This window comes from Echinops telfairi, unplaced genomic scaffold, assembly GCF_000313985.2.
Source record: "Echinops telfairi isolate 266 unplaced genomic scaffold, ASM31398v2 ScPeMD7_18;HRSCAF=68, whole genome shotgun sequence".
In the NCBI taxonomy this organism is placed as follows: Eukaryota; Metazoa; Chordata; class Mammalia; order Afrosoricida; family Tenrecidae; genus Echinops; species Echinops telfairi.
In genome coordinates, this window is record NW_022103915.1 from 51,875,001 (window position 1) to 51,900,456 (window position 25,456).

Below are 25,456 nucleotides of genomic sequence, written 5' to 3' on the forward strand. Positions count from 1 at the left end.
TTTACGGGAGTAGAATGCCTCATCTTTCTCCCACAGTAGCTGGTGATTTTGAACTACTGGCCTTGACAGTAACAGCCCAGTGTGCAACCCTCTACACCACTTGGGATCCTTCATATATTGTATACAATTTTGTATATTCAATTATGTACCCATATGTATATAATTGTGTATATATAATATATAGAGTGATATGTAACACATATTCTATCTATCAGTATACATAGATGTATACACACACATAAATAGAGCCCAGGTAGTGCTGTACTTAAGCACCTAGTTGATAACCAAAAGGTTGATGGTTTGAATCCACCACCCGCGTTATGGGAGAAAGTTGTGGGAGTCTGCTTCCGTGAAGACAGCAGTCTTGGAAACTTGACCCTGGTGTGCAGGGCCACTATGACATGGTGCCACTGAGTCAGAGTGGACTTGACGGCATCACTGGGAGGCTGAGTTCCTTATGACTTGGGTGGGATCAAATTGTTGGCAATGGGTTTTGGTTTGGGTATGCACCCACACCCATCCATGTTTGTGACTAAGTTGAACCACCACCACCCTCCATTAAAATGTCTATGTGCTCACCAGACATGCTTTCATCCTACCTTGTTTCATCCCCTTCCGCAGGTTCCCTGGGATTACTAGAAAAGGCTACTATTCAAGACTTGCAGGCAGCAAAGATAAAACTTCCCACCCATTATTCCCAATTGTCTCCCAATACCAGTCCACAAGAGCCTCTACTCCAGGGCACAGGCACCAAGGCGCAGGCTCTCCTTAGGACCTTAGTTACATGGCATCGTGTAGGCCAAAGAATAGTCACACATCATACAGCCTTAAAGTATACCCGTTGTTAACAGGTGACATCCAGATACGAAGATAAGACCGGAACCCGTGTAGGCTCTCCACTAATTCATTGAAATCACTGTTCAAACTGCAGTCAAGCTCCTGAGACTTATAGCAGAAGAAATGCTTTTCCAGCGTTGAGCACCTCTGAGAAAGGTTCTTCTCAGAGACAAGGGGACCCATTCTGTTGTTAAGTGAGACTCTGCAGTTATCCTCGGGAGAACCAGCTGGGCTCATTCATCAAAATATTCTTGATCCTTCGTACTGAACCACAGTTGCAATGGCTAAGTGTTTGCAATTAGCCACAGGACTGGGGCGTGGAAACCACCTGCTTCAGTAAAGAGGGACAGTCTTAGAAACTGCATGGGGCAGTTCTACTCTGATCCGTAGGGCTGCTTTGAGTTGGAGTCTCCTAGAGGCAATGGGATTGGCTTTTGGTTTTACTGGAATCTGGAGTATACATGTTGGAGTTTGCCCCCCAGTGGGGTCACCTTTTCTAAGAAGCCAGAGGTTTTACTGTGTGGATAGGAGAAATGATACATGTTCGCATATTCTCTCGTGGCTTTACTAAGATGTCAGCCTTTGGTTGAATAGTTGGCTAACTTCTAACACAAACCCACTGCCATTGAATCAATTCTGACTTATAGCAACCCTTCTTCAAGGTTTCTGAGACTGAAAACTGTTACAAGAGGAGACAGCCTCAGCTATCTCCCATGGAGTAGCTAGTGGATTTGAACTGGTAACCTTGCAGTTAGTAATCCAGTGCCTAACCCACAGCACCACCAGGGCTCCTTTTGCTAACCTCTCCCGACACATGGGTAAAAGGCATCAGTAAATATATATAAAAAGCATGTGCTTGACCGTACTTCATCAGAGTCCTTCCACGGTCAGTCACGGGTAGCCTTCACTGAGGAATAAGTACATTTCCACTGTCAGGTTAGGGAAGCGTTTATACCCAGGAAGCCTCACTTCAGAATCATTTCATTTTTCTGACTTGGAGAGGAAATAGCATGATGGACCTCGATTAAGTCTTCCAGAGACACTGTCAACTGAGACTTTCCTGTGGAACATTTCCCCCGACGAAGTGGAAACGTTCCCCGGCTGGGCGACCGCTTACCCTTTCCAGAGACTTCAGGAGGCTCTGTCTTTCTTTGAGCTTCTGAATACTGATGACAATTTTGTGTCTTGCACCTTTGGTAACGTTCTGCAATAAATAAAAGCAGTGGACTCATGTTGTAAAGAATCAACTTAGAGGCTCTTGGAAGTTATTTCATACGTCCCTGTCTTCCTCGTCCCACATGTTCACATCGTGAATATTCCTTCATCTCTCTCTTTTGGACCCATTGTTACAAGCCTCTTCTAATGAACTAGTCTAAGCCCCTTTGGCTTAGAATATTTGCCTGCCTCCTTTGGCTGTGACCTTTAGGAAGAAACAGAGTGATAACGAAAAGTCAATTATCCTGCGGGCCATGACACTGCTTCACAGCCTTAAGATACATGTGAAGGCATATATAGTCTTCTTCAGGTTGTATTGCTTCTATCTTTCTTAAGTTCCCTGAAAATTGCAACCCCATGCAGACATTCACTGCTTTCTCCAATCTTTCCCACATACCACCGCCCCTTGAGAAGCAGTGAAGCCCAGGGAGGCCCTCACTCAGTGTCAGACAATACAGGGTCAACTTGGATCAGCTCACAGCCTCTCTTTGGTCTCCACAAGGCAAACCAGAGCAGAAAATAACACAAGCCCCTGGTCTAGTCGTTACTTCAGATCAGTTATTAGGAGCTATAGTTAAGGCTGTAGCTTTCTATCGTAACTGTGTGAGTATAGTGATCCTGAGAATTTGACCTTCTTTTATTAAAGACACCACTGATTTCCATATAGCAAGCCCTTCCTGAAATCAGGTCTCTAATATCAACTTTGTGCAACTATCCCTTAGACGTTCTCCCCAAACAGGAAAGGATGGGCACACAAGTGACATCTCAGTTACTTAGAAAAATTAAGACAAGTGACAAGTGAACCCACGTCTCTAAGATGAAGGCCTGGGGGTCAGATTTCTGCTTAGTTCGACCTTTGGGTTCCAGTGAATTTAAGCGCTCTGAAATGTTTGTGCCAGTCTCTGGCTTTGCCTTTTGTGACAATTTGTTGTTGTTGTTGTTTTTCCCTCTAGTTGAACAGCTGAGGACTTCAGGCTTGTTCCTCAACTTTGACCTAACCACAGAAAAGGCTTTCAGAGACAGTTCTCATCAATCCCTGGGATCTCTAGGAGCAGTCAGGAGCCAGAGAGCAGTGGGAGAAGTGTTTGGAAGTTGAAAGTAGTGCCTTTCATGCCCTGAGAATGTGCAGTGACTTTGCGCTTTGTCTCGCGTCTCACTCCTGGTCTTCAGCCAGGCTGCAGAGGTTAACTGAGGGTACTGAGCAGGCGACGGGAAACCAGTGGTCTGTTGGGAGGTATGTTTCCAGACCAACTATGCCCCAGATGGGACAATCTCCTCTTCCTGTAAGGGAAATATTATTAGCCCATTCAGACCATTAATTCTTTTAAATCATTGCTCAAAGGAAACTGAAGTCAATTTGAAACATGCACATGGCATTTTAAGCAAGGGAAACAAAGACATCCGCTAGCTCTATTTTCTTGAGCACAGCACGGTGAGAAACATGCTAAGTCTCAGGAGTCCTGTTGACTGGCCTTTGGCATCCATACTCGGGGGAGCGATGCCTTGGAACGAAAGAGGAACTCAAATCCGAGACTTGGGGAAACCCTATTCGCGATGAATGTCCCATATTATGTTTGGTGGTCAGAAGAAAGAGAAGCCTTTGTGCAATTTAACATCAGCTAATACCAGTTGGAATATAATTTTGAAAAGATGTTGGGGCAGATCTGAAGGCTGGCCTGGTTCTTCTACTCAATAGTCTGGTTAAAAGTTAGCCGACTTGTGAGCAGGCTGGACAACAGGCGATCTGTCCTTCCTCTGGTTGGGCAGAGGGAAGGACGGAGCAAGGTGAGCAAAAGCAGGGCTACAGATGCTTTAGAGCCCGGGTCCAATGTTATTTCTTCTACGAGACGCCAGTGGTGCCTGCTTAGTACCCTTGAACTTACTCAGCGCGCCTTGTTTATAGTTCTTTTTTACAGCACTTTGTCATTTCTATTTACCTTGCCTTTCCTTCGGGACCCTGATGGCTAGAACCCAGCTGTACTCACCATGTAAACCTGGTTGGCACTTGGCAGTTCCTAGAACAGGGCAAGCTACAGGGTAGGGCCCAAATAAGGTCCGGCAGGACTTTACCTTCCTGTGTATCTGGGGCCCCCACTCGGGGAGCGGGTACCTGCTGCACATACCTGGGCCTCCAGCTGGCACTCAGTGAGGGCCATCATCTCCTCGTAGGTCATCTGGGAGAAAAGCGCGGCGTACTTGTGCAGGCGGAGGCTTTTCAACCAGGCTGGAACATCTATGGTGCAAGATGCGCAAGAAATGGGGAGAGAAATTCAGAAGGAACAAGAAGAGATGACAAAAGATGTGGAAACACAGAAGGGAAAAGAGGGCGATGATGGGGGGGGGGGGAGAAAACAAAACAACTCTATGTTACTACTGATTGAATGTTGGCATCAAACTCTGGATTTAACCGTCTAGTTCCCCTCTGCGGCTCCTCTCGTCTACTTTACTTGGGCTGCTTTAGACTAGGGGTTGCTAACCTGGGCTCCAGGGGCTTCAGGGAACATAGGAATCATCTAAAATGATACTCCAGTTTGTGAATGGGCACCTTTCTGGGTAGAGGGCTGCTCATAGCTTCTGTAAAAGTATCAAAGGAGGCTGAACTATGGAATGGTAGGAGGTATGGATTGGCCCCTACTAAAATGGTTTGGGAAAGAAAATTATCAAAGGGATATCCTTGACCAAAGAAAAATCATATTATGTCTCTCTTCTCCAGCTAGATCACTTAGGATCGTAAAACTACACACGGTGAGTTTATATCTTCAAAGTAACTTATTTCTAGATTCAACATAGATCGCTGCATGCAGTTTCTCCCATTTGTACAATAATAGGAAAACCAGGCAAAAAAGTAGTGCCCCAATGCGGGGAGTCAGTGATTTCTGGCACGCTCTTTCTTCCGCTTTCCTGTACCCCACTGGGCATCTTCAGCACCAAAAGTCTCCATTGAATGGAGTGTGTCAGCTAACCACCTCTCCAGCTACAAAATCCGTCTTTGACCTTTTTCTTGCATGCCAACCACAAATATTCAAAGATTATTAAGGCCCCAAAATTCAAGGATCAGCTAGCCCATGGGCTAATGGGAATCTCAAACCACACACGCACTAAAAACCAAGTTTGGGATTCTCGAGTTGGAACAATCAAGCAATAACTTCATTAACCCTTTCCGGGAGAATTACAACCTTACTGAGTACAACCAAAACAAAGGACAGGCCATATGCTTCTACATCAAAAAATCTCCAGCTGAAAGGGTCTTTGTGAGGTCTCTAGAATCATCTCTCACCCTTGGCCCATTTTATATGCAGAAAAACAAAGTCAGTCTGCGTCACCACGCAAGTGTGTGATGACATGGGACTAAACCTCAGGTCTCCTGATCCCCAACTTTTCTGTAGCTCTCAGCCGCTTCTGAAGTGAAAGCCAGACACCCCATTAGTGGCGGGGCCCGAATGAACAGGGACTGCACAATCCTGCAAAGAGCTGAAGCACTGGCTCAGTGGTATTCACGAGATATTATCCAGTATAAGCCATGCTGATTGCAGAATACTGCCCACTGCTGAGTGCTTTATTATCAGGTATTGACAAGCCCACAGACACTCTAAAATATTGGGAACTTTCCAAGTTCCCAATGTTTCAAGGAGAACACTGAATTGATTAAAGAGGCATGGCCCGCTCTTAAATCATGCCTTGCCTCCTGGAGAAACCCTAGCCCAGGGCATGTGGGCATGGGATGGCTTCCTGAAATCCACAAATGGAGAGGCGAGGTGGACGTGGTGTAGTTGTTTCTTGGTTTGAAGTAACACGAAGGGCAAAGGAGGAAACTTTTTGGAGAAACGACGCTTGGTCCTGTGTTTGTCAGCCGTCATCCTACTCGACAAGCAAAGAGCCGCTTTGGGACCATCGTAAACCACAAGACACGCACTACCAATTCTTTACATCCTCCTCCACTCGAACTCTGGTTATACCAGCTCCGGAATCTGCTGCCTTCCCTCCTGTGCCGTCCTGGAGCCATTGTCCCAGACTTTATCCTCGATCATGTTTTTGTTGCTGTTAAAGCAACGTGAGCAGCAATGAACTTCACAACAGCTTTGCCTTTCAGGCCAACCACATGTTCCTTCTTCGCCACCAAGGTTCCTATCTGTTATTTACTTCTTTGAAAAGCCACATATGAATCAATAGCCCGATGGCAGAATGGAGCTTGATTCATCACAAGGGCATTTGCAACAACCTCACGGTTCAAATTTTCACCAGGTGCCCTCTGCCCACTGATGATGAAAACATTAGAATCCCCAGTGACTAAACTGGGCTCTATAAATCCCTTGAAATGTAGTGTTTTATGAGTCAGAAAGAGTAGGGTGAAGAAATCTTAGCTTTAGCAAGTCTCAATTCAATTAATGCTAGTTCCTTTCTATGTAACTATTTTGGAAACTAGAATTCCCCTGGCTAGAGGGAAGGAAGAGCCTGTCTCATCCATTTAGTAAAAATGCAGGTCACTGGGATCAGCTGTTCCCAAGAAAAGATCCTACACACCTGAGAACATGATGGCTCTGGCCTTCCTGAATTTATTTCTGGATGTGTTCCCAGAGAATGTAAGTTCCTTGTGGCCAGATGCTTCTTGGGGAGGCAGAGGTTGACTTTGCCTTTAGAGCAAGCATCTAGGTACCTAGCTCATTCCCTTCCTGTAATGTTAATGGATGAACAAAGAGGAGGAAATCCCAGTTCTAAAGAGCATAGCCTGCTAACCTTTCACCTCCTGGTTGGCTGTGAGGCACCTTCCCTTGCCAGGAATTAAAACAAAACTCCATTAAAAGAAAAACAAACCAGAGAACTGAGAGCATTGACCGATTCACTCCTCCTAACCCAGGAGGAGTTCCAATGACTTGGACGCTGGATTCTGGGAGATTTTGGCCAGGGGTAATCCTAACTGAAAAACCTCGGGTCTTTCCCATGGTCCACTTGCCACCTTGTTGGGCACAATGCCAACAATCACGTAAAATCTCAGATCTTCCTCCCCCACCACCCCGCCCCATTTTGTAGAGTTGTAGCTATGACTGAGAGACATGGAAAAAGCAAGAATATTTCCTGGAAAAGTTAGCCCATGATTGGAAGCACATATGTCTGCTGGGCTCTGACCTCTGGCCAATGCACAGCTCTTTACCACCACCTGAGCTTCTCACGGTGAACATGCCCACGGAGACCCAGACTCAAAAGGCTTTCACAGTGTAAGAATGATAAAGATGCTTTTTGTGTGCTAAGGCCAACTTCCTTGCCAAGTGTGGGCCAGATTTTATAAAGCCACATCCTCTCCATGACAGAATGTTTAATACAGAGAGAACAGCTGTATGTGTTACACTTGTACACTTTTGAGCGTGCCTTGGGGACTGAGGGATAGCATCAAAGGAGCAATCCACGAGTCTGCTGGGCAGAGCATCTTGAGGACAGCCTCCCAGGATCTGGGAACAGCAGACAGACAAAGCGCAGAGTTGACAGCGCTCCGGGTTGCGCACACACTTGGATGGATGGTAGAGAATGGCTGGAGACAAGATGGGGCAAGTAGGCAAGGGATCAGATGACTGAGCTACTTCCTACTGATTTAGGAGATTAGAGTTACCTTATGAATGATGAGAAACTGTTGAATTCTGAAAAGCAGAGAGGCAATCATTTTAATGTGTTAGAAAGATGATGCCTGTCATTATCAAGGTTGGACTGGAGGATGGTGAGAATGGAGTCAGGAAGTGAATGCCAGAAGACTTTGCTGTTGACATTGGCTAGGACGGTCAGTGGCAGTCGAGAAGAAAAGGATGGATGTTGACACAACCTGATGACGACTGAACAGGGGATGAGAGTGAAGAAAGGAGCCAAGGGTCACTCCTCGATTTTGGATTTGGTGAGATTGACAACAGGGGAGGAAGGAACAGGTTGGGAGAGGGGAAAAGAGATGGTAGACTAGTTTAGAGCAGTTGAGTGTCATTACCCCTGGGTCAAGACCTCTAGAGAAGGGTCTGGGCTAGAGACACACTTCCTTAGCAGTAGCAATTGTTTTAGCTATGGATTTGGATAACTCAAGAAAGAAGCAAGAGTGAGAATTAGGAGAGCGCCCTGGTGGAGCCCTGGAGAATGTCAAGTCTTTAGAAAGAAGCCAATGAAGGAAGCGGAGAAGAGGAGGTCAAGGAGGAAGAGGAGGCTCCTGGGGGAAAGCACCAAGATTTCCAAGTGCAGGATGGTGCTCCCTATACCAAAGGCAGCTTCTCCATCCCCTGTGAACCTCTTTCTAGCACTCGTTTGTTGTGGCACACCTTGACTTCTCTTCTTAAAGATGGTCATTTCTGATCATGTTAGACCCATCTTTTATATGTGCTATATTAGCCTATTGGTTTACCAGTGGCCATCATTCCCGTTATGCGGACTCCCATTTCCATGTTCGTGTGGGTACATCAGCAACAGAGAGGTTTGTGATGTGCACGGGAAAAGTCAAAAGTATGGCCACCGAGTTCCAGTTCATGCACGTTTATTCCCAACCAAAATGTATTTAAACATGCCTCTGAGAACAGTGGGTGGCTGACAAGTTATCTCAGCAATACACTAGGCTTAGTCTCATTAGGGTGCCTTTTGGGAACGGTCCAGTCAAAACAGTGGCTCTGTGGGGAGCTGCCGGGCCTGTCAAATTGAAAGCCGAGAGGCCAGCTCAGTAAGTTGTGGCAACTGTTTTGGGGATTCCTAAGGGTTGTCCTGATAAGTTTTTTTGAAGGATCAAGGGGGCCATATTATGCAGTAATTTTAAGAAAATGGAAAACTGCCTTGGTGAAGGAAAGCCCAGGAAAGTTGTGCTGAGGACTCTTGTCTTCCCATCACGACAATGCACTTGTGCATTCTTTGAGGCAGCCAAGGGTGAGAATTTTCTCAGGAGACCTTACCCTATCTACTCTACTGCCCTGGCCTCTCCCCATTCAGACTTCTCTCTTGTTCTGCAAACTCAAAGAACATTAAGGATCATGAGTTGAGTCCTATTTTGAGAGCTATTTTGCTCTGATGTAAATAGAAGACCACAGAATTCTTGGGGGGAAGGGCTGGCGAGCTGGAAACACTGCCTTCAGAAGTGTACAGGCCTAGATGGAGAAGCAGTTGAGAAATAGTAGCTTCGTACTTTCATAGTTTGTTTAATAAGAAATCATGTTTGACTTACCCTCATACAATGGCTCATGGAGAAGTTGAGGTCCGATTAGAACTTGGGCTACTTGTCTCCCTCTAGTGCTGGCTGTGAACCGGCTGGAAATAGTAGTCGAGTCAACAGAGTATGCAGCACCCTACACACAAATGAGTTGGCTTCACAAGTAGAACGTGGAAACCGAGATGGCCGAAAGGTTCAACACAGAAAGCAACGTGAAGAGCAGGGAGAGAGACATTGTTGGGAGAGAGAAACATGGGCGGCTGTGTTCCACATAGGAAGGCTTGGTCCGTAAAGAATAAGGTGACCAGATTTTAACATTGGTAAAGCAGGACACCATTGATAAAATTCATATCCTGGCAAAATAGCCATATGGCAGCCAAGATCCGTATACCCTAGCTTCTCATGCGTTCTTTCAAAAAATCAGGACTTTTTTAAAACGCTGCGGGACGCAGGAAAATTTGTTAAAGATTGGGACTGACCCACCAAAAGTGGGACATCTGGTCACCTTAGTATAGATGGGAGATTAAAACCCATGCTCTACAGGAAGCCAGGTTGACCTTAAGTAGTTCTCTCCTCCCAAGGTTCAAATGTTCCCTTGGTCTTTGAGGAAGGCGAGAGGAAAGTCAAGTGAAGAAGGTACCGACTCTTCATTTTTGAAGTTGAGGAGGAGATCATTCCTCTAGAACAGCGGTTCTCAACCTGTGAGGCGTGACCTCTTTGGGAGTAGAACCGCCCTTTCACAGGGGTCGCCCGATTCCTACCAGTAGCAAAATAGCAGTGATGATGTAGCAACGAAAACAATTGTATGGTTGGGGGTTCACCACAGCATGAGGAGCTGTATGAAAGGGTCGCGGCCTGAGGAAGGTGGAGAACCGCTGCTCTAGAGACTGAAGAACAGAAGCTTGTCAGGTCAGGAAGATTACTAAAGAATGAGTACCAGCCTTTAAGCAAAAGAGAGGAGGGGCTTGGGTCTCTGGCCGTTGCAGTGGCAGCTTCTTCTGAGCACACGCCATGATCCTGGGACACACATCCATGTCGTCCTACACCAAACCGGCTCTGAGCTGTGCGAAGGGCTGTGAGCCACATCAGAAGCTCCCCGGCCCTGCCATCCTGGGAGCACTTCAGCTGAGAACAGGTGTGTGGTAAGGAGTGGAGGCTCGAAGGTTCCCGACCTGGAGGACTTGGGGGAGTCCTGGGCTTTGCTTTTCAAAGAGGTGAAGGCTCTTCTCGGGCTACCTGAGGAGAATTACTCTTTAGGACACATCCTTGCAGGTCATGTGGAGGTCTTGGAGAGTAAGGAAAATAGAGCAAATTGACCAAATCCTGACTTTTAAATAAATCCGAGACAATATCGACAATATCTAGAGTCACTATGCAGGAAATGCGGACTAGCGCTCCATGACAGCCACACAGTTGCTGGTTCCCTGGGTCAAGTCACCCTCTGCGACTCTCAGAAATGCCGTGCCCGTACTTTCTTACACAGGTTTCTGGCAGGCCCCCCTTCCTCAAAAGAGATCACGCCTCTCAACACCCCCCCTCCCCCCGCCCCTAATCTCATTCTGAGGGAGCACAGGTTCAAAGGTCTCTATTTCAAAAAACACCTCAAAACTCCAAACCAGCAATTTGACAGCAATTCATTTCTATGGAAAGAGGGGAAAAAACCCTTAACTTTTATGTAGGGAAGATTCCTTAGAAAAGACAAAATTTCCATCACGTGTCCCCGCCATTCTAACACCAAAACTGCATTTTGATCAAGGTTTCTGAATCTAAAGTTTCTTCCTAACTTTATCATCTCCTCCTGGTTCGATGGCCTTTACATTTTCATACTAACATGCTAGTCCACATCATAAGGATCACCAGTCAGAAGACTTAACTCATACCGGGATAGCTGACATTCCTATAAAGAGAAACAGACCCCTAAAGTCTTTCTCACTCTTGCTGTGGCAATGACAACAGGACCACCCTGGAGCGTTTCACTTCTCAGGAACCCACCTCTGTGTCTACACCAGAATCTGGAAGTGCCTCCCCAGGAGGTACGGCACTATAGTACCATGCTAAACTAGGCAGTCGATGAGAAGCAGCCAAGGCTTGGGGGAGGCTAGCCCAAGGATGATCATGGAGTACTTTGGCCCTGGCTTCCATACCTCCCACTGTGATTGTCTAATAGGTTCCCAAATTCGACATGCCCCAAACTGGCTCTCCTTTCCAAGCTGTTTCTCCTGCTACAGATAACCACAGGCGGTGTCCAGATGTCCCAGGCAGAAACTTAAGCATCTTCCTACATTCCTTCCTTTCCATCAATGTCTCTATTCAATGAGTGATCAAGCTCTTTCAATTCCATGTCACAAACGGATTCCTATTCTGCTGCTGACCCTCCTTCAACCACAGCTCTCTAACTTGAAGATTGCAAGCCAAAATCCTTTCCAAAGCCTTGAGTCTGACTTTCCCTTCTCTAGACTCCCTTCCCAGCTGCTCTGAATGCTTAAGCCATAGGATCTCTTTGGCCAGACTCTCCGACCACCGCGCCCTCACCAGGCTGTTCCACCTGTGTGGCATGCTCTTCCCTCACTTGTGTCTACTTGACCGGCTTACAGCAACCATCCATCCTCTAAGCCTCTTTTCTTGCAGGCATTTTCTTCCGTTTCCTTCAGCTCTGAAGAAAGACCCTCCTTACTGCTTGGATTGTCCCCGGCAAGTCTCCAACACAGCACGTTTCCATGGAGGCAGCATATTTGCCACCAGCACCTGTCTGCTTCTTTGTTGGTACTGAGTCCTTGGAGGGAGAAATCCTACCTTTTGCCTTCTTCTCCCTAGCAGCTCGACCCAAGCTCATCTCAGCAAGTGCTGGAAAAAGCCAACTGTCCCGAAGTCAAAAGTAAAACCTGCCCATCTGTCATGCTTGTCTCGTTGGCTCCATGAAACATGGCCACATTATTCAAAACAGCCCTGGCATTTTAATAAGTCTTTAGGCTGGGAGTTTACCCATCCATCATTTCTGAGGAGATGATGCTAATGTGAGGGCAAATGTGCTTCCTCCCCAGTTGACTTCTATATTTTTTCTTCCATCTAGGAAATTATGGAAATGTCTGTCTGGCCCCCCACACCAATGCCCCTTGGCCAGCTGAAGGCTATGAGAGAGGAGGCACAGAAGCACCGTCTATTCAGGGGTTGCCCAGGGAAAGGATGTTATAATTGAGTACCAACCCAGGCAGAATAAAGACTCATTCCCCTGGGATAAGTCATAGTGAAGTTTTTGCAAAGAACAAGGACAACTGAATTTAGAAACCACATCAGCATATTCCGTCCAAACATGTATAACCAGAAGCCTCGATGGGGAAAGCTGGAGGAGGACAATGTCATATTCCACTTGGATTGTTCTCCTGGGTTCACTCCACGTTGTCTCTCCAATCCTATTCCTTTGTAGCCCAACATATCAGTCCCAACCCCAAAGAACCTCCCATTGTCCTCCGGAGCAGATCTACACTGCCAGGATGGGGATTTACTATAAAAGGAAAAACAAAACCAAGCTGGCAGATGATGTTAATCCTCTGAGAGCAGGCGTTGGTCTGTCTGGGAGGGAACTTAGGGACAATCCCTGGCAGGGTGTGCTGCCAACGAGACAGAAGAGAGGAGCAAATCAATAGGAGGAGAAAATAAAAAGAGGATGAGGGCAGGGCAGAGGGGTTCACTCCGCACTCGTAACCCCAGAGCGAACAGTGCAAACCTGAGTGTAAAGGAAGGAACAGATGAATACCGTGTTTCAGCCAGGTATGCACAGACTTGGCAAGGAAGAGGTAGTCACACCCAATGAAGTTCAGCTACGGCGATTGTAAAAATTATGTTCCCAAGGTGCACAGGATGGAGTCAGGCTAACTTGGGAACTCCTCCACGGGTCTACCACAGCTTTCCTGTTCTCAAACACTGGGCATGGAAAAATAAGAAACACGGCTATTAGATGAAGGCACGTTGGAAGGGCTACCATGTTCCTGCAAAGTGTCTGGGTCAGAGAGAGAGAGCGTAGATCTGAGAGAAAGAGCTGGCTCTTTTCGAAGTACTTCCCTTGATTTCATGCTTGATTTCTTAGAGAGGGAAGCGAATGCAGAACTTTAAGCCAGCAGCTCATCTTGAGCCTGGAAATCAAATGATGGGCTCTTGGGACCGGCAACTTCTTCAGCATTCTCCCAGGAGCAATCAAGGCTTAGTGGCGGCGGCCCTCTCGTGGCAGGGTTGTGGGATGAGGCGCTTGTGTTTCACACGCCTTTGGCCCCTGACTCTTTGGTGAATGGAAGATTAGATCTGACAGGTCATTGGAACTTCAAAATGTGGTGCGTTCTCCCCACAAATAGAATCCCTCGTCCTATATAATGTTTCTTATATATAGATATAAGAATCCCTTGTCCTATATAATGTTTCTTCCTTCCAAGATATTGGTCTTTTAATTTGCTGGGGACGCTTCATGCCTTTAATCCTGAATTTCAAACTTTGAGAGTGGTCGCATCTAGAAAAAAGGTGCCTGGTCTCCTTCACTCACCACACAGCCTGTCGCTCTGGGGCCTGCCAAGAAGTGCTAGGATGTAGGATCTTGTCACCGTCACAGGGAATTGAGGAAACAATTCCCACCTACTCTAAAGCAAGGGGCTAAATCAAGTGCCGAAGGGAGCGGTGCCTGGAACCTCGGGACAGTTCAGCTTTCTTCTTCAAAACCTGCTCTCTACTGCTCCCCGCCCCCGGCCCCCACTATCATGACCCCTTATAAACCCTGCTAGACCAGAGCATGTACATGGGTACAGATCAGAGCTGGAAACCCAGGGATCCAGGACAGATAAACCCCTCAGGACCAATAATGAGAGTAGTGATAACAGGAGGGGAAGGGGAAGGTGGGGTAGAAAGGGGGAACTGATCACAAGGATCTACAGATGACCTCCTCCCTGGAGGACGGACAACAGAAAAGTGGGTGAAGGGAGATGTCAGACAGTAAGACATGGCAAAATCATAATTTATAAATTATCAAGGGTTCATGAGGGAGGGAGGAAAGGTCGGGGAGGGAGGGGGAAAATGAGGAGCTGATACCAAGGGCTCAAGTAGAAAGAAAACGTTTTGAGAATGATGATGGCAACACATGTACAAATGTGCTTGACACAATGGATGGATGGATTGTGATAAGAGTTGTACAAGCCCCCAATAAAATGATTTTTAAAAATCCCCCCAAACAAAAACCAAGCAACAGCTTAGCTTAACTAATAAAACCTCCCCCCGAACCTGCTCTCTTTATTCATTCTCTACCTCAACATGCCAGCACATTGAAAGGACACCTGTGCCTTCTCTGGGAGGCTATCTAAGGTGTGCACAAAGCCTCAGAAGGATTCATTAAAAGCAAAGCAAAGGAAAGGAAGAATGAAAGAAACCTCTAGAAGCTAGACAGTGGGATCAGCGTTCCCATCTGGGAGATAGGAAAATGGCCTTCCCATGGGATGTTCCTTTCCCTTCCACACCAGGCCAACACCTCCTCTCGACAGCCTTACTGATAAGAACTGCACCGTAGGCTTTCTTGGAAACATAACACACACACACACACACACACACACAGAACTACACACACACAACTTACACACACACACACACACAGGCCAGAGCAACAGCTGTTTCTAGGGCCCTCGGGCGCTCCTGTGCCCTGCCGCCCCAGCAGCAGATGCCCGGCCAGCCTTCCTGAGAGCATGCCGGAGCCTCACCTGCTCGTCAGCGGCTTGGACAGATAAACATGGCGAGGATCAATTTAGCAGCAGCAACTTAGAAATAGGTTCTTGCTACATTTCCTCAAAGAGAAAAGGGGCACTGTAGCCCCATAAACACTAGCTGTTTTCCGATGCCCTCTGAAGACCCTGAAAGATCCGTTCAGGTCACTAGAGGAAACAACGCAGACGCACTGCCGAGTGCTGAGCCTCAGCACGGGAACCGTCACGCGGGACACAGACCTAGCAGCTCGGAAGATTCAAGGAAAGGACCAGGGAGGCAGCTCCAGCTCGGCCTCCTTTTCCTGGTTAGCAGACTCCACTTTGCAGCCCGGTGCCTCCTACACCTGGCACCTGGGGCATGCTTTCTGTGCCTGGGCAGTGTGGGGTGGGGTGGGGTGTGGCTTGGTACAGAGCCTCCAATAGTCAACACTGGTTGTTTCCCAGGGGAGTCCCAGCACAATGGAGGCCAGCCGAGAGGATGCTCTCTGAGCCTCAGCCTCTGGGCACCCCCGCACCCCCACACGGTCTGGTTATGTATTTTCTCACCCTGTGACATTATCATCCGTGGGTCTCCGAGGCCTAAGGCCCTCCCAGCTTTTGAACAACTCTAAGCTAGAAGTGCAGAAGGAAGCCCTCCTCTTGGAAGGCAATGGGTAATTCAGAAGACGTTTGATCTCCAGAGGAGGATCTTTAGAAGGGGCTCCATGGACGGCCCGGTGGGCACATTTGTTTGTGTGGCACAGGGGCCGTGATCTCCTGTATGCAAATTTGATACCGGGCTTGAAAGGCTGGCAGGGAGTCTGGGTGGGATTTTCCTGTCCCCTAAGCAGAGGCAGAGACCAGAGTCGGAAGGCTTGTTGGGTTATTGAGGAGCGAGGCAGAGAGGAGGGGAGGGATGACCCAAAGAAACAGAAACAAGATGCTGTGGTTTGTGTATCCAAATTACTGACGCCCACCCCAGACTGCCCCCGAGCCCCAGCCGGGGGCGGGGAGGCAGGAGCAGCCCTGCGACTTTCCAAACAGGGCGGCTAGAGGACATTTGTGCAAAAGAGGACCTCTCCCTGGGAGCTGTGACTCATTCTATTGTCTGTCCGCCAGTACATTCCAAAAACATAACCAAGAGGGTGTGGCCCTGTCTTGCTCTGGCTCCTTCTTCCCAGGTTTTGGCAGGAGGCGCCGGAAGGGAAATCCAAGTCCCTTCTGCCATGGTGAACCCTGGAGATCTGAGAGGGACGGAGCTGAAGTCTGGGGAGTGGGGGGAGTGGGGCCCTCTTTCTTAGCTGACTACCTCTCTCTCCCCCTCAGATGCCAGATAAATGGGAGGGCCTCTGGCCGTTTGGGTCACTCACCTTTCATACCACTACCTTCTTCTTGGAATGTGTTACGAGCAGTGGTCTGATCTTCTAAGTGCTCACTCCCACCACTTCCTGAAGAGGCTACACTGCTTTGTGGAGACAGGGGGGCATGCTCGGAGGGGAGGCACTGGGCTCCTCTAGCTCGTAAGTCCTCATGAGACATCCATCCATGTCCTAGAGGCTGGGTTGGCACATTCATGGGTGGGGTAAGGGACACAGATCGTTTCAAAGGGCTGTGGTGTGCCTGGCCTGAGAGAACTGGAAAAAAAAAATGAAATAGGTTATTCCCCCCGTTTAGCCTGGGATGCAGAAGAATCCCCAACACCTTTCAACCCTGAGAGACACCGCTAACAGTCTTCAGACTCCTTCTGTGGACCAGAGCCGGCTGGGGACGCGTCTGGTGGGCTCCTTCCCTTTGAGAAGTTAAAAGGGAGTCCCTTCCTCCAAGGTACCTAGACACGCCTAGTACCTGCTCGTCTGGCTTTTAGCCTCTGTAGGGCGGGATTTGGCTTTTAGTTTGGGATGTGTTTTCTGTCCTAACTCTGGGAGCCAGGACTTGCAGCAGTAGCCCCTCAAGTCAGGGGAGGCCTGGCAGTTTGGGCAAACAGTCATAAGCAGAGAGCAAGAAGAACACGCGTTGGACAGTGACAAGACAAACAAGGAAGCATGACACCCGGCCCAGCCCTGCCATTTAGGGAGGGTTTTCTTGAAGGGTCGGCAGGCTGGGCAGCATTTGGGTGCTTGGCTGGGCTGGGCTGGGCTGAGCTAGAAGGGATATGGGTACCATCCCCTCTGGTGGCACAGGCTCAGTGAGGGGTCCCAACAGGAACCTGGACCACAGGGTATGGGACACGGGGCAGCTGGGTGTAAAAGGCTGATTCTTTCCCTTGGATCCTCAGGCTGATGCCAAGGTTTACATCACAAGCACTTCCAGGTAACAAACCTTCCATTCAGAAGGCAGGAGGTGGGGGGTGCGCTCAGTAGGCTCAAAATTGTTTTTACCAGCACACCCAGCCCTTTAGCACAGTGGGCAACATCTGCAGATCCCTCCCCCCCGCTCCCCCGCCTTACTTTCTTTCCCAGAAAACTAGGAAAAAGCAACAGAGGCTCCCGTAATGAGCCAAATTAAATTGAGGTCATCAAGGGAGGGACAGGACCAAAACCCTCACTTCGGGAGCCAGCGTTGCCCTTGGTTGGTTTTTCTGGGTGTGTAAAGTGACACCTCACTAAGACAGCCTATTCATAACAGCCCCCAGCCCCGGTCCCCGTCCGTCCCGGACGGGCCCGTTTATTTTGACGGCTGCTGGGCTAACACATTTTTAAACCTTTTTTTTTTTTCCCAAAGGAAGTCACTGAACTTGGTCTCAGGCACTATCCCCTCCACAGTGGCATTTTGCTCTCCCAGGCCGGGACTCCAGGCCTTCTTTGCGGGGATCAGTTTTTCTGGGGGTTGCAGTCAGCAGACTCTGCAGATGGCCCTGGGGGCGAGGGGTCAACATGAGGAACTGTATTAAAGGGTCGAGGCATTAGGAAAGTTGAGAACCACTGCCTGAGAGCAATGGAGGCGCATAGCTCTGGCGACTGTGATTCCACGTGGCTAGATAGGGTCAAAGGGAGCCTTGTACGCAAAGGGGACCATCAGAAGGGTTGGAAACTTAAGGGGAAAATGGGATGGGGGTGGGGGTGGGCAAATGGACGGGGCTGCCAAGTTTAGAATCTGTAACCAGAGAAATTCCTAATTTGAGTAGATTCTATCAAATATCAGGAGTTATTATTTAATTTAAAAATAAACAGCGGGGAAGTCTTTTTATGGGGGGGGGGGTCGTGGTCCTAAATTAAGCCTAAAGGCTGAGATGGCCTGCATTCCCTCTAAACAGACTGGGGAAGAAGTGGTGGAAAAGGGCTCCCTGGGAAATGCACTGCTACCTAGCTGGATCAGAATTAGCAAGAGGAGGAGGAGTGGAGGAGGGGTGGGGGCCAGAGAAAGGGGGGGGGGTTTAAAAAAAAAGAAGCGGCAGCAAAAATCAAGAGAAGCCAGTAGGAAGAAGAGCCAGACATCCAGAAAATCCATTTCATGCCTGTCTTGGTACTTATCTAAAATTGGGCAAACTTGCTCAGGGCAGCCCTGCATGCTGGAAGGTTCCAGCTCAGCCTTCCCTGGCTCCTGGTACCTCGGCCCCTCAGAACACTGGGTGGATGCTTCCAATGATGCCAGCCACGAGTGGCCCACATGGAAACGGGGGCTCCCAGGTGCAGCTCAATTAAGGTGAGCCTGAAACTGCCGAAATAGACCTCAGCAAAGAGGTGCATGCAGCCCAGAGCTGGCGCAACCCTTGGGGCCCAAGGCTGGTGGTCAGAGGGGATAATGCAATTGAGCGTTAACAGTGTTGGGACAGTCCCCACCTTGGAATGCTGAGAACAGGTAGTATCTGAATCCCATCAGAATAGATGGAGCCAGCATGCTTCTTTCCAACCTAAGGTAGCCTTCAAACCCCCCCTTCTACCCCACTGGGACAGGCTCAGGGCTTCAAAGACTACTATGAATGCCTAGCTACCTAACTTCTTGAGGCTCCCGGGCATATGCCCCCATGTCTTCATCTTTTCCAGCCCGTGGCTGAGGTCACAGCAGAGATGGCATGAGTTACGCCTCTGCCCCAGTCTAGAAAGATCATTAGGTCCTGAGGCCTTTCCCCAACGACATTCTACCAAAAGCCTCCTCTATGTGAGAAAGTCCCATGGCTATCATCAAACTCAAATTCACCTCAGAGCCAACTCCCCTTGGCTCCCAAGCCCAGGTCCTCACACTGAGCTTCTGGTCTACAGAGAAGGCCCTGGTTTAGAGTTGCACCCAAGTCAAAGCAAAGTCATGCTGGGCTAGTGCCTCATCTTCCCCAAGGAAACCCACAGAGGTGGCTCATAAGTGGTCCTGTTTGTCCTCCCACAGGAAAGAGACTGTGGCAGCAAGGCTGCTCGTGGGTGCTGGTGACCACACAGCTGATTTGGGGGTCCCTTGATGTGCTGTAGCACTCTGCTTGGTACAAAGTGGCAGAGGACAATCTATGCCATGGGCATAAAAAGACTATCAGAAAATAGGCCACACAGTTGTGGAATTAATGAAGAGTCTCATTAGCTGCCCCACTGCCCCATTTTCTTACCCAAACAACTGATCAGCAGTGGTGATAAACAGAGGAGAAATGGACATGAAACAGCCCCACCCCTCAAATCCTCCCCTTTTCTTAGGAAAAGTAAGGAGAGTAATGGAAACAGACCTCTGAGAAGGCTCCCAGGACTGTGTTACAAGCTCCCCCCCACCCCCATGGTCTTTTGAATGCTCTGCGTGCTGCAGGCAAAGGCTTCCCTCAGACGTAGCAGCCCAGATGTAACACTTAAATATTGCAGAATTAAGTGCACCTTCAAAAGACGCTCTGAGTATATTAGGCATTGGCCAAGTCCCGTGACAGAATGGAGGTCCAAGTTTATACTGCATTTGTGATTTGATAATTGGGGTGGGGGTGGAGAAGGGGCTACTTGGCTCCGGATGGTTTCATGATATTGAAAGTCACACTGCAAATTACCCACAAGAATAAAACTGTGCCCTCGCCTTTGTGGGTGAAAAGCCCACACTAGAACTTAGCATTGATTCCATCATGTTTGCAATCATGTTTTTGAGAAATCTATAGAAGAAGATTCAGGTTCTGTGTGTGCGCGTGTGTGTATAAGAAATTATGATACCTTACATTTTAGACCTTTTATAAATTCAAATGAGCCTAAAGGAAGTCATCAATACTGGCTACGTCTGCTGAACTATGGACAAGGCAGCTAAAAATAATCTTGTCGCGGGAGCTGAGGCAGTGTGACGTCAGCACAGAGGGTCTTACTCAGGCAGGGAGCATTACCATGCCACTGAGGGCAGGCCAATGTTTCTGACCTCAGCGAACCTCATACTTCCTTTTTCAATGCCAGACATCTTTAATGACGCCCCCTTTCAACACTTTTTTTTTTTTGAAGAGTGGGGGGCGGTTGGGGGGCAGGATAAGTTGCCTCGCTCTGAATTCTGTTATGTATTTTTTCTTCAAAGCCTAGAAATCAGATTTCTTTCTCATTTTCTTTGATGAATATCATCTTTGTTTCATTTTTAATGATTGGAATAAGATCCAGGAAAAGATCTTGTGGGATATTTAGTACTTTCATAAGAAAGTGAGATATAACTATATTTTCTGCCTTCTAATGGGAGAAACAACGCTTGCGGTGAGTGGAAGGCTGGGGTGCTGGTCCTCCCGCCCTCCTGCGCCGTGGTTTTCCTGGCAGGATCAACAAGGGGTCGTGCGCTGTTAAGAAGCGCCATGGTCTGCAAAAGCAGAGACTCCCGGTCAGTGAAGCTGGGCTCTGATACCAAAACAGTGGAGCCCTTTCAAAGACACATGGCCTGCGTCTCTGTGCTCCAAAGCGTATCCATAGAACATAACGTACGCTCCACAAATTACTGCTATGCCCAGAGATCCCTAATTCTCCAGAAAGACTAAGTTTTTCCAAGTTGTGAGTGTTCGCTCCTTCCTGAGGATTTAGGAATGGGCATCAGTTCTGGTGTGGAGGCTGGGCATGGTGAATGACCCATTGTCCAATATAAGCGGAGCGCACTGGCTTCATTGAGGTTCTTATCATTTTTTTTTTGATCAGGCGATTAGAAGTATAATTATTGTTTTATAGAATCTGGTTTTTAAAATGACAAGCAAAGTCCTTAACTCAAACTCATGTAATGCACTCCTGCCCTACAATGTAAGTGCTTCAAGTGCTCTGTACGCTTTTCGTAGTTACACTGCCTCAGCGACTTCAGCCAACCCTTATTTCTCATTCCTACCACTGCTCATTTCCACCTATTTCATTCTAGAGTCTGGAATCTAGACCACTAATCCCTTCAGAAAACGGATTTGTGTCTCAGTAAGGGCATGAGGTTGTCCCATAATCCAAATACCGCCTTCTTTCCTTTTTCACCAAACCAAATAGTTTGGTTAGACTTTGGATGCTCATTATTGCCCGGATTAGTCAAGTTATATAGACATGATTTGTAATTTTAATCTTTTTTCTTCCCAAGCTAGTCTCTTCATTTCTAATTTAAGAAGCTATCTTTCTCACAGAAAAGAGTTGTGCCTCATTAATTTTTCAAGATTCTCGATGCCCACATGCTATAATTCAATCCAATTCAGAATACAACTAAACTTTACAAAAATGACTCACTCTAATTTGGGGATTTTTAAAGGTAAAATGAGGAGGCCAAGCACTTACATATGGCTTTAAACTATTAACTCAGAACATTTTCCCCCTGGGCTAATTCCCTAGGACCCAGATAATTTGCACTGTGGTGCTTTTAGGACAAGGTATGTTAATGTTGGCTTATGGCCGAGAGTTGGGACTATTTTATCAATATATATAATGAATGATGCGCTTTAAAATGATTTTATTGACCTACCCCCTTCTCCTCAACTTCAGAAGTATCAGTAGAACCTTTGCTGAGAAACACCAATTTGAAGATTAACAACATATAATTTTAAGTTTTGCTGCAGAAGATGGATAGGATATCTGTCAAAGTTGCAGAGGAAAAAGCAGGACCTACTGAATCCTATATTTAAAAATGAGCTACCTTTACTAAATCCACCACAATTCAAACCCATCAATAGCTTGAAAGGTATTGGGGGAATGCTTCTGCACATTCCCTTAGGGTTCTACCTGCTTATCATGCACATTGCAGGTTTAACCTCAAGAACTTCACAGCATCTAAAGAACTACTGTGGAGGGTTTTCAATGTTCAAAGAGAAGATTTCTCTTAACCCTACTTGTATAAAACATTCCATCCATACGCTTTAGCAAGGCTCACTGGTGAAGTGCCATTAGGCCCCGGAATTCCTCTTCTTTGGTTTTGTGCTGCCAGAAGCAGTAATCTGATGCCCTGTGGTAGGAATCTTTGGGGAAGAAAAGATTAATAGTACTGCAAGAATACATTACAAAAGAAAATCAAACCAGAGTGATAATCATGCAACAAAAAAGAAAGAAAGAAAGAAAGAAAAGAAAGAAAACCAATCACATACATGGCCAAGGACAGGTCTGTGTAAGTGAAAGTGGGAATATTAATTGCTACAGGTTAAAGCCAACATGCGTTGCCATCGTTGCTTTGGGGAACGGATAGATTAAAAGCCAAGTCTGGAAGGTTAAGAAGAGCCTCAACACTGCATGCTTGGTGTCTGCCTCTTGTCCCAAAGTTTGGAAACCCAGCAGCCACAACATATGGAAGCCAGCAGACTTTCAGCCCGAACAGGCTTCAGACTCCACCTCATTCTGAGAGGAGAGAGAACATGCTATAAAGATGTGGTTGGTGGATGGGATGGCCCTGACAAGCCCCAGGAGGAAGCCACACATTTCCGTGAAGAGAAAGTGTACACTCCCTATGCAAAAAACAAAACAAAATCCAAGAGAAAGGACAGCCACAAAGCACATCATAACCAGGCTGCCATCGAGACACAACTACCGCTCTCTTGCCCCAGCAAGTCGCATTTTCACACAGGCTTGATATGAACGCATTCTGACATTGGAGACAACGCCTGGGGAAGCTCTGCTCAGATTGTGAGTTCTTGTCACTGGTGCCAGCTCGCATTGCTCTACAGATGGCTCAGCCTTTGGGCAGAGCAAAGACGAATGCTTCTGCCTTCACATTATCACTTAAACATTTGGACTTTTAAGAAATAAATTAGAACGTTTCTGGAAGACTTTTATTGCAGCATTAATCTTTGGTACATTTCATTTGTCCTCTTTTGTCAGCTTGTATAATGGCAAAACTGGGTGTCATCCAGTAGAAAATCTATTTTAGATAACTGCTGTTTGACGTTATATTGTCATTATTTATGAAACAACTTAGACAAGAAGCCAATATGCACTTCCTGTAGAAAGCACTAGAATCTCACTCACAATTCTGACTTCAAATCAAGCCCTTTTCAAAGGGAACTACCCAAACCCTCTCATTTCATACTATCAATATCAATGACATCAACAAGTGCGGCAGTGCAACTTCACGGCAGATCTCAGGCCATTTCAAAGGACTGTGGGATCAACACGGCCAATTCTACAGTCCCTGCATATCAGCCGAAGCTCTGCTTTCTCGTAAATACCTTTTTCATACCTAAAGTTATGCTTTTATGCTTGTCATCCCTAGGGTTGGCCTTGCAATTTCTATGCCCCCTTGGGGGTGAAGTGACAGCCACAGACAACTTTGGTTACAACTACAGAATTCCATGTGGTTCGTGATCAATTCCAAACCCGTGGCTGTTGAAGTTGAGCCCGACAGAGTGGAATTTCTCCGTGGGTTTTGGAGGTTGTAAGTAGTTACAGAAACAGATCATCTCATTATCCTTCCACAGAGAGCGTGGCGGATTTGGACTACTGACGTTTCTGTTAGCAGCCCGACTCCTCACCCACTACACCACCAGGGCTCTGTGGTTCATGACACCAAGGAAGGAAAACAAGCAAGTGGCCCAGAGTGGATTGTGGTAGCTAGTCCCAATTTTGTTTTTCCAAAAGAGCCATTAAAAACCCCAGTCACTGTGTTTAGGGGAGAGAGATAGTAGAGAACCTTAGAAAGATAGATATTTGATGACAATTTCCCTCCTACGCCTTTCTCCGTAGACAGGCTCAACTTAACTGCTGCTCCCTCAGCTCACACACTCACCCTGGCAGTGCTCACCACCCCCCTCCCCATTATGCAATGCAAGCTCCATCCTGTGCCGAACAACGTCCCAGCTGTCCTGAGTGTTGGTACCAGCAAAGCCATCAACGTTGGGACGGAAGAGAGCCAGGATTTCATGACTGAGCAACCAAGCTCCACTGAGCATATCAGTTTGAGGACTCAGCCAAAGTCACTGGCAAATCATTGGGGCCCACTCTTACCCCTTGACACCATCAGCAACGCCTGTCAGGAGGAGACGCAAATAAATCACTCCAAAGGGACATAAACAACAAAGATTGACAACCTGTTTACCAACTGTTGTCTGGAGTTGAACCACAGGAAAGGCCTTCCTTGTCCCTGAAGCCTGAAGGCTGCCATATAGCTGGGGAAATGTGGCTTCAACAGAAGGATTGGGCAGGGGCAGGTATCATTTCAGAAAGCTGAAAGGTGAGCACGCTTGGCCATTGTCTGATAAACGAAAGGTGGAAGACTAAAGCCCACCCAGAGATGTCTTGGAAGAAAGATTTGGAGATTTACTTCCAAAATATCAGACATGGAAACCCTGCAGAGCACAGTTTGACCCTGACGCACGTGGACTGCGATGAGCTGGAGATGGCACCTGGCTCCTCTAAAACAATATAACTCAAACAGCAATCAGCCCCAAAGACCTCAACGAAAAAACAGGGGAAACAAACGGTAATGGAAGAAGATGTCCTGAACCTAACAACAGGCATAGAAGAAGCAGACATTGATTTGCCACAGAAAGAAATGTTCAGAATGTTGCTTGGAGTCGTACAGGATATGAGGGAACCAATACAGAAAAAGGAAGAAATGATAGAGGAGATAAAATCCATACACCAAAGGGAAATATAAAGAGCTTAGGGAGGAGATAACAAAAACCAGTAGCAGACCCACGGACCTCGAGAATCAACTGGAGGAAGCAGAAAACTGCACCAGTGACTTGGAGGACAGCCAAGCAGACTTTAACAAATGCGAACAAAAATCTAATTAAGATAATCAGAGAAGCTGCTAAGAGCTATGCCTGATGCTATGAAAAGTAACAACATCAGAATAATTGGATTACCGGAGGAAGACACAACAAAGAAGTCATCTGCAACAACTGTGAGAGAATTCTTGTAGGAAAACTTCCCCGGCTTAATGAATGAAAACCAGGCAACCATTCAGGAGGCTGAAAGAACACCACCTAGACTGAATCCCAAGAAGTCACCAAGGCACATAATAGTTAAACCATCCAACTTTGAGGAAAAGGAGAAAATAATGAGAGCAGCTAGAGAAAAACAAGCAATCACATATAAAGGTTCCCAAATAAGAATATGCTAAGACCTATCAGCAGAAACTATGAACAAGAGGAGAGAGTGGAGAAACATATTCCGAAAATTGAAGGAAATCAACGCAAACCCAAGAATACTCTACCAAACCAAATTAT

At 47.2% G+C, this 25,456-nt stretch overlaps 1 protein-coding gene across 4 annotated transcripts in view; it reads right to left on the reverse strand.

The window, feature by feature from the left end:
- Window positions 1-25,456, reverse strand: part of SAMD4A (sterile alpha motif domain containing 4A) — a 265,015-nt gene that overhangs the window by 37,962 nt on the left and 201,597 nt on the right. For all 4 annotated transcript variants that reach the window (XM_045287722.1, XM_045287723.1, XM_045287725.1 and 1 more), the window contains 3 exons: window positions 16,293-16,556; window positions 4,176-4,285; window positions 1,955-2,041 (listed from right to left, as the gene is read on the reverse strand). In XM_045287722.1, coding sequence (XP_045143657.1) covers window positions 1,955-2,041; window positions 4,176-4,285; window positions 16,293-16,556 — 461 coding nt within the window. The remainder of the gene's footprint in view (window positions 1-1,954; window positions 2,042-4,175; window positions 4,286-16,292; window positions 16,557-25,456) is intronic.